General features: G+C 34.3%; 1 protein-coding gene and 1 long non-coding RNA gene across 6 annotated transcripts in view; both read right to left on the bottom strand.

Moving 5' to 3' along the window:
• The window catches only part of LOC127844063 (uncharacterized), a 30140-nt gene extending 13288 nt beyond the window's left edge, over positions 1-16852 (bottom strand). For all 5 annotated transcript variants that reach the window (XM_052374032.1, XM_052374031.1, XM_052374034.1 and 2 more), the window contains exons 1-4: positions 16675-16852; positions 3640-3798; positions 1708-2235; positions 910-1080 (exon numbers count right to left, since the gene is read on the bottom strand). In XM_052374032.1, the coding sequence (XP_052229992.1) occupies positions 910-1080; positions 1708-2235; positions 3640-3798; positions 16675-16777 (961 nt within the window). In that variant the 5' untranslated portion in view covers positions 16778-16852. The remainder of the gene's footprint in view (positions 1-909; positions 1081-1707; positions 2236-3639; positions 3799-16674) is intronic.
• LOC127844066 (uncharacterized) lies at positions 11769-16288 on the bottom strand. Its single transcript, XR_008032546.1, has 2 exons — positions 16064-16288; positions 11769-12539 (listed from the first exon to the last, which is right to left on the bottom strand). It is a non-coding gene; the product is annotated as an uncharacterized LOC127844066 (long non-coding RNA).
• Positions 16853-18535: the final 1683 nt, after the last annotated feature.

Below are 18535 nucleotides of genomic sequence, written 5' to 3'. Positions count from 1 at the left end.
AAAGCAGAAACGTTTCAGCAAGCAGTTTAGAATGATCATAGAAGAATGTGAGAAATTCAACCATAACAAATTAATTAGATATTCGACACATTTGCCACACCTTAAAAGTATCAAATGAAATAAAAAATAATTATATTTTTATATATTACTGGTAATTGCAATCGCAGTGTCAATTAACAGTGCACCCGAATGTTTTCACCAACGAGCTAATTTTCTATTCATTCTGGTCTACATTTATATGCAACACATAGTGTTTATTTTTCGATATTAAACAATTATCAAAGCATAATGCAGCATTAAACAACATTTTGATCCTGTCTTCAATTTTTTTTTGTTCTTCATGATTTGGCACTGTCTGTTACAGTGTAAGCCAAAAATAAAAAAGTCAAAGCGCAAGGATATCACAATTCTGGTCGGACTATACTTTTTTCGCTGATAACTAGACTATAAAAATACCAGATGCACTCAATATTCAACTCCGTGTTAAAGCAAAGCTTTTAACCTCATTTCAGTGTACTTGATCCCTAAACTAATGCAATGTCTGTCTGCTAGCCCCATATTCAGGAAATCAATACTCAACAGATCTTAAAGACCAAATGTCAGGCAGGTAGTTCAAACTCATCAGAGCTAGGTGAAGTGAGCTTTACATATTACAGTGTTGGTGTTAAAGGAGGTTTAATTGTTTTGATTGACGCCGTAATCAGGAGCAGATTAATGACTCCAGAGTTTCCAGTTCAGGTAGGAACTCCTGTTTATCAATGACATTAAAACATTCAATGCCTATGATGCTATAGAGAATCATAGGAGGTTACGCTTGTTGATGATGGAAAAATTCATTACTGCAGAGGATATTTTAGTAAATTAGCAATGCAGAAATTGAAATATTATAGCACGGGTAAGAAATACTACCTGGTGTGGATGGTTCATTGAGTGTACTAAAGGCTGCTGGGACGCCTGCCACGACCTTGCCAGTGATGTAGACCGCACTGACTACCACCTGGTACTTGGTGCCCGCCTCTAGACCCTCCAGCTTGTACTCCATCACTGAGTCATTCACCGACAGGGACCTAATAGGGGACCCTGAAAACAGTAGGCAACACAAACTTGTACTCCATCACTGAGTCATTCACCTGCAGGGGGTACTCTATCACTAAACCATTCACCTTCAGGGACCGAATAGGGGACCCTGAAAACAGTAGTCAACAAGGCTTGATAATTGATTGTGCTGGATTCAAGTACTTAAAAATGTGGAGAATGCTTTATTTGAGACGATGGATTGACTATATGGGTAGTGACAATATCTTATATTTATTTAACAATTTACATGGGAGAAAGCACTGAATTTTCAAAATACTACTGAACACCACTGCCCAGTTCCCAAATACTGCACTTTCAGTTGTTACATGTACATTTTTAAAGAAGTGCCTAATAAACAAAACATTACATGTATCCAAGCCCTGTCAGTCAATAGCTGTGGAGTGTTTCACTTTCTATGCGACACACATGAACTGTATATGAATTGTGCGATGGTAACTCAAAATAACATCCGCATTTAATAAATTAAAAGTATCAGTAAAACAAAAATATTCAAAAAATGTACTCAATTTTGACAATAGAAATTACAATACAAAAAAATAAAAAACTCCTTGTTGTACTACACATTCAAGAGTATTAATAAGGATAAACATTAAAATAATAAAATCATACCTGAATCATTGGTTAGTTGAATCAGGTAGTGTTTTAATTTTGCAAAATGAAAAGGAACGTATGTGGCATTTGCATACTCTGTGATGTTCAGAAATGTTCCATTGACAAACAATAAGTCTCCCGTAGAATTAGCCACAACAGATGGAGAGGTCGTGACCTTTGGAACGGCAGTAGAGGAGACACTCCCAGTAGGAGAATTTGTACTTGATTTAGTTGTTGAATTTTGAACACTGGTCTCATTAGTAACTGTCACATTGTGCACTAGAATTTTTGTTGTCGTGGCTGCGGGAGTACTTGTTCCTTTTGTATCACTGTTGGACACTTGGTTATTTACAGCATATGGGACATCCACCTTTGTTGCGATAGAGTATTCATCGTAGTCGAGATCCACGCCGGTCTCATTGGTGACGTTTGTTGTTGGGTTGTGGAGGAAGTAAGTCTCCGGGGGATACCAGAACAGGTACACCTCTGTACTCTCTATCAGCCCCACCGTCAGGTTAGTGGGGGGCTTCAGTGGTATCATCTTCTCTGAAACAGCAACAAAAATGAAGAGGGGTGTATAGTGTGGGGGTGTGGACATTTATTACATCATCTTCCAAAATGCGAAAAAAAAATGCAAAAAGAAATGGGGGGGCCGGGGGGGGGGGGGGGGGGGGGGTGGGGGGTGGGAGGGGATTCTTGGGTGCGATGGTGGGACGTTATTTCAAAAATAAAATAATAAAAATAAATATTTGTGTTTTTTAACCGTTTAAAAAAAAAAATTGGGGGGTGTGTGGGTGGGGGGGTATAGTGTGAGGGTGTGGTGGTCATTTGTGAGATGATCTTAAAAAAATAAATAAAAAAAAAGGATTTTAGGGGGAGGGGGGGATTCGGGGGGGGGGGGGAAAGGGGGGAGGGAGGGTAGGGGGGATGGTTTGGGTAGAGTCTATTGTGGTATGTCAGGTAAGAGTAGTTTTGTCAAAGTATCGATCAAATCTAATCATAAATAAAGAAGTTATGGCAATTTTAGCAAAATTTAATAATTTGACCTTGAGAGTCAAGGTCATTCAAAGGTCAAGTTAAAATTCAACTTGCCAGGTACAGAAACCTCATGTCAGCATGAAAGTATTTGAAGTTTGAAAACAAAAGCCTTGATACTTTAGAAGTAAAGTGAAACGAAACACAAAATTTAACCATATATTCAAAGTTACTAAGTCAAAAAAGGGCCATAACTCCGTAAAAATGACAATCAGAGTTATGCAACTTGTCCTTTTACTGTACCCTTATGATAGTTTGCGAGTGTTCCAAGTATGAAAGCAATATCTATGATACTTTAGGGGTAAAGTGGACCAAAACACAAAACTTAAACAAATTTTCAATTATCTAAGGATAAAGGGCCCATAATTCCGTCCAAATGCCAGTCAGAGTTACATAACTTTGCCTGCACAGTCCCCTTATTATAGTTAATAAGTGTTGCAAGTATGAAAGCAATAGCTTTGATACTTAAGGAATAAAATGGACTTAAACACAAAACTTAACCAAAATTTTCAATTTTCTAAGTATAAAAAGGGCACATAATTCTGTCAAAATGCACGCCAGAGTTACCTTACTTTGCCTGCCCAGTCCCCTCATGATAGTAAGTAAGTGTACCAAGTTTGAATGCAATAGCATTGATACTTTCTGAGAAAAGTGGACCTAAACGCAAAACTTAACCGGACACCGACGCCAACGCCGATGCCAAGGTGATGACAGTAGCTCATAATTTTTTTTCAAAAAATAGATGAGCTAAAAAAAATTACTTTGGTGGAAACGTACATTTTGTGGATTTCTGATTTTGGATAAAAGAACAATCTGCGTTGGTCATTTTTGTATTTGGAACACTACCAAATAACTAAAAGTGCTTGTACTGAATGCCTGTACTTAAAATAGCTGCCAGGTGGTTGTAAATCCTACCTGCACAGTGCTTGTAGCACTCTTCCTCAGTTGGGAATCTGTTGTAGTTACCACCACAACCTCGGTAGATGAACTGTCTGCACTCGTGAGTGTCCTGATCATAATGCCAGGCAAGGAACAAGATGTAGCAGCGCCCGCTGTCCACAGGCTGTGAGCAAGCTGAAATTGTGGACAACATCAACTTTAAAAAAGTCTTCATGCTTTGTTGATATCGGTCTATAATCAGAGAAATAATGATGTTCATAAATTGCAAACACAAAACATTTGTTACCTATAAAGCATATTATTTGTGTAAAAGCAAAGTCAAATTTTACAGCAATTTAGTACAGATGTGTAATTTAATCTAAATTTTACTTTGTTTCACTTCGTCACATTTTACCTCAATTGTGCATTGCAGTCTGCCACATTTGGTATTTTATCGATATTTTCAAAAGTAGTGAACACAACTTCACATATACTTGGACCTCACTGTATCGCAGCATTCATAATATTGCACTATTTTTTACAACTCTAACTAAATATTAAGATACCACTGCAATTTATCAGTTGTTTACATTAGTTAATCTGTACTTTCTTTATAGTTTCATTACATTCTAAACGAAAAGATGTTCAGAGTCGACGTATGTAGCTTCTATCAGAAGACAAGTGATTTTCTAGTTGATTTGATCGTTTTCTTGATGAGATTTCAATAAAAAGAATGCAGTTTCTTATAAAGAAAACTGACAGCAGTGATTTTTTTGCCCTAAATTACAGCCTCTTACATGCTGTTTCCTAATTGCAAAAAGTAGAAAAGGCGGTTACCCAATCGCAAAAAGTAACATTTTTTCCCATAGATTTGACCAAAATTTCCCCAAAAATATGCCAAACTTTTCTAATAAACTCAATTATTGGTTTATTGCGTTTATTATAAAACAATTTTATTCCCTAGCACTTCATTATATAAATATTAGACAGCACTTAAACATGCACATTTAAACAATTGGTATGGTATGCACATTTAAACAATTGGTATTTTTATAACAAGAGGGCCAAGATGGCCCTAGTTCGCTCACCTGAGAGGAGTCGGTTAATTCAATCTTTACCAAATGTCAAACTTTACCTAGATATTGTCCGGACAAATATCCTGATCAACAGGGCTTTCCTTTGACCTGAGTTTCATCATTATTGAACCAAAACACTGGCTTATGGAGTGTTTTTGTTTTTGTAAGATTTGACCTGGTTACCTATATTTTGAGTTGACCCCCCCTTACCAAACATAAAAATTTGCTTATAAAAATAAATATCATGACCAAGATTCATAAAATCTGAAACAAAATTGTGACCTCTAGAGTGTTTACAAGGATTTTGTATGATATAATGAAAGTTTGAACAATCTAAGGGCAATAATTATGGGCATTAATTAATTGGTTTTGCTCATTATCAAACTTGGCGGAGATCTTTCAGCAACTTTGATAAAGAATGCTTGAGAAATGTGAATGCTAGAGTGTTTACAAACCAAATGTGGACAGACGGACGGCGGACAAAGACCAATCCTAAAACCTCACCTGAGCAATCAGGTGAGCTAAAAAGTGTGTTTCACCGATCTGAGCCTTTTTCCAACTTGTCCGAGAAATCAATAAAACCAATGTATTGACTAAGTTTCACGATGATTAGGCAAAAAAAGTGTTCGATCACAAGGTTTCTCTCTAGTCACATAAGGAAAACTGCCCCACCCACCTGGCGGCAATGTTTTTTTACCGATCAGGACCATTTGCGAACTCATCTGAGATATATATAAAACCAATCTTTTCACCAAGTTTCATGATGATTGGGCAAATAATGTGAGTTCTAGTGTTCACAAGCTTTTTTGACTATATAAATATAAGAAAACTGCCCCCCCCCCCTGGCAGCTATGTTATTCAACTGACCGGAACCATTTTCTAACTCCTGTATCAACGAAACAAATGTTCTGACCAAATAATATGAAAATTGGGCCAAAAATGTGACTTCTAGAGTTTTCACAATATACACATAGAGAAAAATGAACCGCCCACTGGTGGCCATGTATTTTCACCGATCTGGACCATTTTCAAACTCGTCAGAGATATCAATAAAACAAATATTTTGACCACATGATGATTGGGCTAAAATTGTGACTTCTAGAGTGTTTACAAGGTTTCTCTACAGCCAAATAAGGAAAACTGCCCCGCCCACTGGCGGCCATGTTTTTCATCGGACCGAAACCACTTTAGAACTCAACCAACATATCATTAAGGCAAACATTTTGACCAAATTTCATGAAGATTGGACCAAAAATGTGACTTCTAGAGTGTTAACATGTTTTCACTATATACATATAAAGAAAAATGCCCACCCACTGGCGTCCATGTTTTTTCACCGATCTGGACCATTTTCGAACTCGTCCGAGATATCAATAAAACCAATGTTTTGACTAACTTTCATGATGATTGGGCAAAAATTGTGACTTCTAGGTTTCTCTACATGTATAGCCAAATAAGGAAAACTGCCCCGCCCACTGGCGGCCATGTTTTTTAACGGACCGGAACCACTTTTGAACTCAATCAACATATCATTAAGGCAAACATTTTGACACAGTTACATGAAGATTGGGCATGATATGTGACTTCTACAGTGTTTACAAGGTTTTTCTTTTTTTTGACCTAGTGACCTAGTTTTTGACCCAGCATGACCCAGTTTGGAACTTGATCGAGATATCATTGGGACAAATCTTGTGACCAAGTTTCATCGGACAATAAATGTGGCCTCTAGAGTGTTTACGAACAAATGTGAACGGACGACAGACAAAGACCGGTCACAAAAGCTCACTTGAGCAATCAGGTGAGCTAATAATATTAATAATGTTTAAAATTTCCCAAGTTCATGGTCTATCGCATTTTTTTTCTAATAAAAAAGGCACAGGCTGTAAATTTTAAGTGAAAAAAATTCACTGGACAGTTTCCGGTTGTCTGTTTAGTTTGTCTGTCCCGTCATTACCGCTGTGAAAAATAAACAAGAATATCAGTGAAACTGATGGATGCTCCCTGATGATGCGCTTTGTCAATCTATGTGTTAATAACCTAAAAAAAATCTATTATTAGCCTTGGTGACCTTTACCCCAGTGACCTCAAACCTTATCAAAAGGTAGACGTTTATGCAAGTTACAGTTGTACCTACATGCCAAATATGTAAGAAATCGGTAAAGTATTGAAGACCCTATGAGAAACTGGAACAAAAGTGTGACGGAAAAATTTATTATTAGCTTCGGTGACCTTGACCTTGACCCCAGTGACCTCAAACCTCATCAAAAGGTAGAGGTCCATGCAAGGTAACTACATGCCAAATATGTAAGAAATCGGTAAGTATTGAAGGTGCTATGAGAAACTGTAAAAAAGTGTGACGGAAAAATCTATTATCAGCCTCGGTGACCTTGACCTTGACCCCAGTGACCTCAAACCTTATCAAAAGGTAGTGGTCCATGCAAGGTACCTACATGCTAAATATGAAAGAGATCGGTAAAGAATTGAAGGTGCTATGAGAAACTGTCAAAAAAGATTGACGGAAGGAAGGAAGGAACTACAAACTGGCAACTATATACTCCACCAAAAATATTTCGGGGAGCATAAAAACTACGGAATCGCATATGTGTCAAATATGTTGAAAACTAATTTAAGCATTGATTTTTTAATACATTGATCATTTGCTGCATTCCCATATTAAAGAGTTTGAACTAATAATTATATTCTATTTTTCAAGAACCTTAACCAAAAATGAACCAAACCAGATGCAGAATGCAGTTGATGCAATCCATGAATCTGAGTCCCCAACTGTTCATTTCTTTACCAAGAAGACAACTAAAGCAGCAAAGCCATATCTTTTCACTGTATTTAGGTTGAAAACACAGATAAATTCTCTGTTTAAAATAAATACTGATAATATTCCTATATTGTATGATTCCCTTATATCGAGCTTAGCCTAATGTAACTTTATTTACATTAAGAACACCGCTCTCGTGATGACGTTACATGCATGCGCTCAATTATTTTGTTTCACTAACATTACTTTGATTTAAAATAACTAGAGACACAACTTAAATGAGGAAAAAAGCAAGTATAATTGCATTTCAAAATCTTACTTCAACTGAAAAATCAAAATGTATCCCTATTCCATAAAATCTTTTCGGTCCTATTCATTAAACTTTCACATGAATTGCTTAGTAAGGCAGATAACTGCGCTAGTGTAAACATAACACTTTCATGTATATAATTTATTGTAAAGAAAATTCTCTTACTTTTTCCTGACTCACAGAAAATGTTGCATGGAACTATCTATGGGCACAGCACACATCTCGAAAATAAGTGACATGACGATATACATATTTTCAGTGGGTATACCCCATCTTGATTGGATGCTAGTTTTATCAAATCTTATAATAGTAATAATAAAAATTGTATTGGAAAAAAATGTGTATGTTTGCGTTTTTGCAATTTTTGAGCACTTTTACATGTCAATGTTGCTCGAAAGAAGATTGACTGATAAAACAGAAACTTGTAAAATTGTAAATAGCAGTTATAAAAAAGTATAATTACTGTTTCAGTTTGTATAGATATGTTCAGTGAACGGACATTTTGAAGTTTTGTTGGCTTATGCCAATTGCAATCAAGAAGGCTTGCTTTTTGAATTTGACGTCTCGATACTAGGTAAACAACGGAAAACGCCCGTAGTGGATGTTATTTGCGGGTGGAACTATCGGCTTTGCATGGTAAAACACGCTGTAAATAAACAATTTTGGCATGGATATAACAGGCATTAAAATATAAAATAAATCTTTAAAGGTTAATAGTTGTATTCATATTGTTACATTTTTTGCATTAATTCAGAAATTCTATTACTTGTTTACTTAACCGCTTGATACATGGTTATTGGAGTATATTTAACAAAATTGTATTTTTAAATTGTTTACAATTGACAATGTTATGTAAATCATTAAAATATTTGTCATTTTTGCCCACCATACTTGAAAAAAAAACTTTCGTTACAATAGCACCAGAAGAACCTACGCTCTTATGTTTAGCGCCACGACGTCACGTGCATTTATGCGTTTTACGTCATATTATAGATGTCATAACGGTCATTGATAAAACATTATTTGTACAACATTTGTGGACAACATCACAATTGGTATTATTTATTTACTTATTTATTTATTATAATTTATGCAATAATTAATTGTTATGTATTTATTGACGCGTGCATGTTTTAAGTAAATGTAATTTAAATGAGTTTTAAGAATAATAATTATTATTATTTCACATTGCTTAATACTACATTGCTATAATTTGAAGTTATTTGTGTTTAGAGAATTGTCTACGTCTACGCATTGTATTCGTCATCGTATGTGTGAGAAATAAATCAGTAGAAAGACGCATGTCTCCATGATGATATGTTCCACATGAAGTGAATTTACCTTTCTGCTTATACGTTTATAATAATCGCAAGAAAGTGAAATTGTATTGTGAACTAATGATTTATTGATGGATTAAATCTAGACTTAGATTTATTCGGGTTGACAAACGGACTCGAAATATTGCTCAGTTTTCAACCGACTGTGACTTAACGGCTGGACAGATTTTTTTTAAAGTTAACTTTTTTTGAAAGGTTGTCCAATTGCCCATAGGAGGATCAAGGGATGCTTTGGATTAAAGCTATTTTTGACCTTTTTGTGGCCCGCGAAGACAGGTCTATAATAAAGTCTAGTTAATGACCTTGTTATGATTCCAATATCAGAGGGTGGGGATTTTTTTTCATGGCTTTTTGTCATTTTTTTCTCATTAAACATGATTTTATATATTTATTTTAATATATTGGGCTCCTAAAAAAAAAATAAATAAATAAATATATATATATATATATATATATATATATATCAGGGGACAAAAATTCCACTCGTCCGCTCGTATTGACGAGTGAAATCTTGAAAGGACGAGTGAATTTCCCTAAAGCTCTCGTCCTACAGGACGAGTGAAAAAAAACTGATGTTAAAATATATATTTTCTGACCAGTAAGACTCTTTTTCATTAAATAAAATCATTTCTTAAAGCATATCTATTCCGAAAGTAGATCGCGAATGAACCGGAAATCGTAATTGTAAATTTCATACAGCAGGTGCGCGTTGTTATGCGAGACTGTGTCCCGAGTAAATATTGGCTTTTTGGTGTAAACTTTGCGTGTCCATGTTGACAGGGAACCATCTGACTTCATTCACTGTAAGTATTGATTTTTTTTAAAGAATTATTTTACTGCGAAGTACGGTTTTAAACCAGTCTGAATTTCATCTGAAAAATGTCTGACATACGAGCGTTCTTTAAAGGGGGCAGGAGCGATGTTCAACCATCCGAAATGGAAAGCACGCAAGAATTAGAAAAAGGAAAAAACAAATTTGTCTTCATTTATTTATTTTGTGTTCCTCATAAACAAAGACCTATAGATTACACAGATTGGAAACTTCGCGCCTTATCGGGCTATCTCTCGGCGGGGTCACGTGGTCGAGAAACTGATAAGAACACTTGGGATCAGCAGACGATTTATTCCATGAATCAATCGGAGTAGTCCGGAGATAGCCGGTGTATCACGATTGCGATAAGATAGCGACGCGTCAGTAGCAACGGCTACGATTATCGAGCAAAGTTATGCGAAAATGTTACGGCGCTGTAGAAAGGCGGCTGTAACTTGGTCAATAATGATCCGATTTTCATAAAATAAAGTTTCATAGAAACATGAGTAATTATGTTTTTATAAAATCTCGATTTTATTTACCTACAATAAGAATTTATAATGCCGCGATCATTGAAGCAATTGCGCTAAGAACTTCCAAATCGCGGCGAGAATGCTGTTGAATAATTTATTTGAAAGGCTTTTGCTGATAAAATATTCTTGTATAATTTGGTATTTCAGACAGTTAAAACCTTATAAAATATTATTATTTCAAAACGGACAGATATATGTGGACACATAGATCTAGGTCTCTGATTAAAACAACATTACAGTATAATAAATGCTATGATCGTTAAACCGGGTTTAGTTCGACTTATTTCAATATTGATTGTGTAGATTTTTTTCAATTGTTTAATTCTCTTTTTATTTAGATCTTATTCATGAGTTATAGGTTATTAAAGTTTTGTTTGTAATCCTGTTTTTTTCTTTTGGTTATTAAATTAAGCTTTCAGTATCGTGGGCTAGGATTTCGCGAAAAGAAAAAAACAAAAACATTTCACGCGCGTGTTAATCGTCGAATCAATTAGCGAACTGAAGATGCTTTGAGTGTTTTTTCTTTACTCTTGAGAATTAATTAAAAGAAGGGATTCTTACTTCAATTATCAGTTTGCGTTGTTGATTGATTTTAATTGTGTGATCAGTGGCCGCGGCCGGCGAATTCATTCTTTATATGTCATTGTGATGTCCAATTAAGGTAAGTCTTTGTTGTGAATGTGTTAGATTTTAATATACTTGTTTATAATAGTACGTTATAAACACAATGAAATGCTGTATAAAACTGTTTAAAAAAAGGCTATTCTCGATTGTGTATCTTATAAGTTGGACATACTAGTACATATTTTGGATTTTACATTTTTTAAATTCTGTATCATTTGTGCAATCATGTCGCGTAACAGAGACCCTGATTTTTTCGCTTGGAGTGATATTGATTTAGACCTTGATGAGCTTTTTGAAGGGGACTATACTGACAATGACTCTGTTTGTACTGATAAACATAGTGTTAGTGTTGATAAGAAAGATATATATGTGTGTCCAATTTGTTCACGAGAATACAAGACTATATCTGGGTTCCGAGGTCACGTAACGAAAAAGCATGACGAGAACTTTAAATTATGGCATTTTTCTTCATTTCTTCAAAGAACAATTCTCACAATATATGTGTATCAAACAGGTATTTCCTGCTCAGCAGCCACGTTATAGTTCCAAATTATTTGCAATAGATTTTATATCCAGTACTAGCATAGATTAGGTTTATAATGGTATCAGTCTAAAAGTCTGCAAATCTTTAAATATAATATAAGTGATTTGCTTTTATACCGGAGGGGGTGGGGGGAGTAGTTCTGATTAAAAGAGACAGGTTTCATCTGTTAAAAATGACTTTAATAATGGCATTCATTAAAGTATCACATGATGAAAAAACAGTATCAAAAAATATATATATTCCATACTTCGCGAAAGCTGTCTGTCCCCAGTGGACATGTTTGACAAAATTTCTTTTGAGCAAGCTGACAGATTTTAGGAGCTAGTTCAAATGACTGTCTGGAAAAATTAAATAAAATAAAATTTATATAAATACTTTGGTCTGACGGTTTAATGGATCCTGTCAGACCGACTGTCTGGAAGATTTTCTGAGCTTCGCGAAGTCTGCAATTCTTGTTAAATATTTAATCACTATCATTTATTGGCGAATCAGCATATTCGCCTTTGGCCATTCACAATGTTTTTGAGTTTAATTATGGCCAAGACATACAACAATAAAACATTTAAGCGTATAATACAAAACAATAATAACAATCATAGCATTAGATTAATACAGAGCAAGTGGATTCAGTTGTAGAGCACATTTGCAAGATAAAAGGGAAAAACAGTGTAAATTCCCTTTCTATAGTATGCACAGATATATCACTAGTTTCAGGTATTGCTTGAACACTAGCATCTTCAAATTCTGTCTGAATGGTTTGAACATTTACATCAGTGAATTCACGCTGGACTGTCTGTTTACTGTCACATTCAAAGTTTATTTCAGGATTCACATTTTCACTGCTTTCATGTTTTGTCTTTTTTAAATAATGGTATTTATGACGCCGACCAGAAACACCTGCTCTCTTCTTTTTTTTTGGCATTTTGATCTGGAAAAAGAAATACTGAATTATTCATAATGCTTTCAAGATTGATTAATTAACATCACTCTTTTGATTAACGAACACGGTCTATTAACCCTTTCCCACTCAGAAGCAAAGTGAAAATGGCTATGTGCTTAACCCTTTGCATGCTGGGAAATTTGTCGTCTGCTAAAATGTTGTCTGCTAAATTTCTAAAATTAGCATTTTCTTCGATTTTTTTCAAAGAATACTATCAGAATAGCAAACAGTTTGGATCCTGATGAGACGCCATTTGTGGCGTCTCATCTGGAGTTTGGATCCTGATGAGACGCTACGTTCTGTGGCGTCTCATCTGGATCCAAACTGTTTGCACAGGCCTTCAAAATTCGGTTCCCGCACTGAAAGGGTTAACCCGTTTCCACTCAGATTAAAAAACATGATGGGATTTTGTGATTCTAAAAAACGACTTTCTGAAACGCTATGAAAAGTTCCTTATGGTAACATATTTACGCTGAATTCAGGCCAATCGCACATGCACGATTTTTTAATCTGATAAACATCAACGTATGAGGCGATATCGATTTTAGCTGACTTACTAACACATTAAAGTTGTGAATTCAGTCAAGTGTTTAACACATCATTGTCAATTACCTGTGAAATAATGAAATGTCAGTTGTCAATACACTGTGTAACATTTCCAGGAAATTTTGTTGGAATTTAATTGATTAATAAAAGAAATATAAGTAAATTTAGAAGATAGTTAGAATATTTGCTCAGTATAATATATCTTGTATTTTGTATTTTCAGCTTGTGAGCACAAAAAAGGGGCTGCAAAAAACAAGAAAGAGGCTGCTTACATGTATCAGAAGAAAACAACAAATGCACCAACCAGCATAAACGAAGACGTGAAGAAAGTCTTCCAACAAGCTTACACCAATAGTCTGAGAACAATTATCAGCAGTCCAATCTACAACATTTTTGGACAGTCTGACCAGTGTAAGGTAGCCAAGTGTTGTGTAGACAATGAAATTGTAAGGAAAAAGTTTGAGGACCTAATGTTGGAGGTGTTCAATGGAAGTAGTGGTGCATCAACTTCAGAAAGAGAAACCATCTTCAGAAAACTACATGAAAAAAGGTTGAGCTCTGCAGTGATTGAAGACCTCACAAGAACTATAAACAATGAAACAACTAAACATTCTGAGGAGGCGGTGAACAATTTCATTCAAGATTTTGTTCTTGAACTTGTTGGGGAAATATTTAAGAGTTTTGTGGAATTGTGCGCGCAATCATCCAAAAACACTAGTGAAGTAATCAGTGAAAATGACTCGAAAGTGCTTTTCTATATATCTGGATATTTAATCAGTGCTCTTCTGAAGAGGTATAGCAAGGTAAAAAATCCAACTGAAAGAGAACATAAGAAAGATGTTATAAAGAGTTTAGTGAACAAATCCTCAGAGAAAATATTCACGGAAAAGTACAGCACAATGATAGACTACATGAACTGTGGTGGCTTGAAAAAACCAAGTGACAATTTCTTTTTCATGATACGCGAGTTTGAAAATGTAGTGCGAAAATCAGTGGACCATGAAAGCATTCATTCGAAGTCTTTCTTAAAAGATGAATTACGTGAAGAAATTCTTGACTCATTTATGGTAAAGCACTATAGCTGTGATCTGTTTGAACTTGTGGAAGATGATAATGAAAGAGAGAGCTTTCTTGAAGATTGCATAAACCTATTTCTTACTGTAAGAGGTTTTGCAATTACAAAACTAATAAATAAGAAAACTGAGAAAAGTGCAAAAAATGAAAAGAAAACATCCGCCAGCCTGAGAGATGCTTTTAAGTCACTGAATACCGGTAATTTAAAATAAACTGGGACTATAGGTCTGTACCAGAAGTTTAACATCAGGACTATCAGTATGGGAATATTGAAACTAATAACGTGTGCTCTGCTATTGCTTACGCTTTTAACAATGACAATTTGTGGTTTTTATAGTCATCTCACAGCTTTTGTTTGTGTTTTAATAGTAAGCTCACAGCTATCTGTTAAAATATGTTTGTATATTAACTTGCATGTGTAACATTGACAGGAAAACTGGTAATACTAATAAAATAAGATATTAAATGAGAATTTAAACCCATACATTGTACTTTCATCTAGTTCTTTTATTCATACCAAGATAAACATATTACCCAGAATACAAATCTTATTTCTTCAATTTGAGGTGAATAATGACAAAGTTTTTCACAATGAACCAATGCACGTTTGACAACATGTGTGTATAATAGGGTAAACGAGCTTAAAATTGTACCATCCCTGTACAAGGCCAAAATCCTTTAAAATGAACATTATCCTCCAGTTTAATTAATTAATACCTAGATTAACATATCACCAAGCATAAAAATCTGACTTAATCTATTTGGGATGAAAAATGAAAAAGTTTATCAAAAACACGTTTGACAGCTATCTTGTACAACAGAAGAAAAGAGCTTAAAATTGTACCAACATTGTATAAGGCCAAATCCTTTAAATTGAATATTTTCTTCTAGTTTGTTTAAATCTATACTTAGATTAACATATTGCCTAGCATAAAAATCTTACTTCAACGATATGGGATGAGAAATAGAAAAGTTTTCACAAAGAAACAAACCACTTTGGCGACAGGTGTGAAAAATTATTGAATGAATTAACAGTATAAAATTGTACAAAGGCAAAATCCTTTAAAATGACTTATTTTCGTCTACTTTTTATTAATCATACCTAGAATTACATATCACCAAGCATAACAATCTGACTTAATCGATTTGGGATGAAAAATGAAAAAGTTTATCAATAAGAACAAAAACACGTTTGACAGCAATCTTGTACAACAGAAGAAAAGAGCTTAAAATTGTACCAACATTGTATAAGGCCAAATGCTTTAAATTGAATATTTTCCTGTAGTTTGTTTAAATCTATACTTAGATTAACATCTTGCCTAGCATAAAAATCATACTTCAAAGATATGGGATGAGAAATAAAATAGAAAAGTGTTTCAACAAAATACAAACCACTTGATTGAATGAAATAACAGTATAAATAGTACAAATTGTACAAAGGCAAAATCCTTTAAAATACCTCATTTTCGTCTACTTTTTATAAATCATACATAGATTAACATCTCACCTAGCATAAAAATCTTACGTTATCAATATGTGATGCTTAATGAAGAAGTTTATAGAAAAATGCTTCGGGCCTTTCAATTTTTCAAAAATTATCGAAAATGAACGAATGCAGTGTTCTCTTTCAAATTCCGATAAATTAATAATTAATTAGAATAATAACTACCAAAACCTAAAGAATTATCAAGACAGAAAATAAATACTTATTTCTTATCACACAAAGAATATTCAATATGTCTTTTTTCGGAGACCGACTTTGCTCACTACGTAAAGTTCGTAACGTTGCGCTTTCAGGCATTCATTGCTCTGCAAACTGACAACCGAGCGCTAAAAACACTAATTAACACATTAAAATTGTTAATAACAATATCAAAATAATATAAACTTACCAGATCATGCTCAGAATACCCTACGACATCAAATATTAACGACTAATTACGAAGAATAATTGTTTGCTTTATAAGAAAATGGCCGACAGCAGCTGGAACAGGGAAGATTCTACAGGTACACCGGCATCTCCAAAATCAATGTCACGTGATCCGCGTCCGCCGATAGATATTATCGCATATCGCTATAGCGGAGACGAGAGATTCCAATCTGTGTAATCTATAGGTCTTTGTCATAAATAAAGTAAGTTAACATTTCTTCTGTGATCAGCTGGCATGAATAACTAAGTAAGCAGCATTTTAGCAGTGATATAGGAAACATTGTTTGTCATATCAGTCCTTTGCAATCTTTCTTTCACACATATTTGAAGGACAAGTGCATGTGTTTGCAGGACGAGTGAAAATTTTAATGCACTTGTCCTGCAGGACGAGTGCAATTTATAAATATTTTTGTCCCCTGTATATATATATATTATATTATATATATATATATATATATATATATATATATATATATATATATATATATATATATATATATATATGTGTACTATCCAGGGTACGTTACTTCCACCTGTGGGAAAAACACTGAACATGAAACACTTTACGGTTACCCTCAGGTAGGCCCTCAATGGCAAAGCTCCCAGGCGAAAGCATCACTAAAGCTGTTACTAATATGGTGACTGGAACCATCTCTAGTCGACGTATATCATTCATCTTATAAACTTTCTATTCACAATCTTACCAATGCTTTGTTTTTTTAATTTCTGAATAAAATCCGAGGTACTCCGATTTATAATGGGCTATTTCCTGGTTTGGGTAAAACCTATATCAACCATTAGTACACCCTACAGTATCAGCAATATAAAACGGCTCCAAATTATTTAAAACGGCCAGTTCCAGGAGACATGGGGATGCAACGGCCACAACGTTTTAAATCGAATTTATCTCTTTATTTTAATATAAAAACATAAATATTACGGCATTTTTTTTTCATTTCAGTGTATTCTTTATCAATTATCAAACCAAATGATAATGTCAATAAAAGTTAAAAACATGCATAAATGTGGCTTATACCTTTGAATACCAGATCAAGCTTTAGAAAAATAACAATGATATTTTTACTAGAGTTGCGACACCTTAAGGGTTTCAAGGGATGGAATGAGTGGCGAGATCAAATCAAATTGAAAACCGATTATTTTGAAAAAATGGTGCAACAAATTTAGTTACGAAACAAATTTGGGTACAAACTAATGGGAACGAAAAAAAAAAAGGTACGAATAAATTTGGGTACGAAAAAATATGGGTATGTATAAAAAAATGTGTACGGAAAAAATTTGGTATGAAAAAAAAAGTGGGTACGAACAAAATGGGTACGAACAAAAAAAATAGGGTACGAAACATTTGGGTACGAAAAAAATTTGGGTACGAAAAAAATTGAGTACGAAAAAAGGGTACGAAAATAATTGGGTACAAACAAAATTAGGTACGAAAAACATTTGGGTACGAAAAAAATGGGTACGAAAAAAAATGGGTACGAAAAACATTTAGGTACGAAAATAATGAGTACAAACAAAATTTGGGGTCGAAAAAAATTGGGTACGAAAAAAATGGGTACGAAAAAAAAATTGTCTACGAAAAAAATGGGTACGAAAATAATTGGGTACAAACAAAATAAGGTACGAAAATCATTTGGATACGAAAAAATGGGTACGAAAAAAAAAAGCTGTACGAACAAATTTGGGAACGAAAAACATTTGGGTACGAAAAAAATGGCAATGAAAAAAAATTTGGTTACGAACAAATTTGGGTACAAAAAACATTTGGGTACGAAAAAAATGGATACGAAAAAAATATTTGGGTACGAAAAAAAATTGGTACAAAATAAATTTGTGTACGAAATAAAATGGATAGGAAAAAAATTTGGTACGAAAAAAAAATTTGGTACGAAAAACTTTGGGTACGAAAAACATTTAGGTACGAAAAAAGTGGGTACGAAATTAATTTTTTTGTACAAACAAATTTGGGTACGAAAAACATTTGGGTACGAAAAAAATGGGTACGAAAAAAAAATGGGTACGAAAAAATTTGGGTACGAAAAAATTTGGGTACGAAAAAAAATGGGTACTAAAAAAAATGGGTACGAAACAAATATGAGAACGAAATATTTTGGGTACGAAATAAATTATTAAAAATCAAATTTGATTTGTCTAGCGCGTGAATTGTCTCCTGGGGGTCAATTGTCTTGGGGTTGTTATTAACGCTACATGTACTTCCGGCCAAGCCACGTGTTTATAGCGATTGCGCAATAAAAAACACCACTTTTTCGGGATTTAATCAAAAACTGGATTTTTCCCAGACATAACGAATACGCCAATAGGTAGATCGCATTCTGGTCCATATACATGTCAAATTTCAGCAAACATGTTGGGCCAGTTTTCAACACCCTCAAATCGCTGCTATACGCTGGAGCTT

This window comes from Dreissena polymorpha, chromosome 9 (genome assembly GCF_020536995.1).
Source record: "Dreissena polymorpha isolate Duluth1 chromosome 9, UMN_Dpol_1.0, whole genome shotgun sequence".
In the NCBI taxonomy this organism is placed as follows: Eukaryota; Metazoa; Mollusca; class Bivalvia; order Myida; family Dreissenidae; genus Dreissena; species Dreissena polymorpha.
This window is presented reverse-complemented; position numbering and strand designations above follow the sequence as displayed.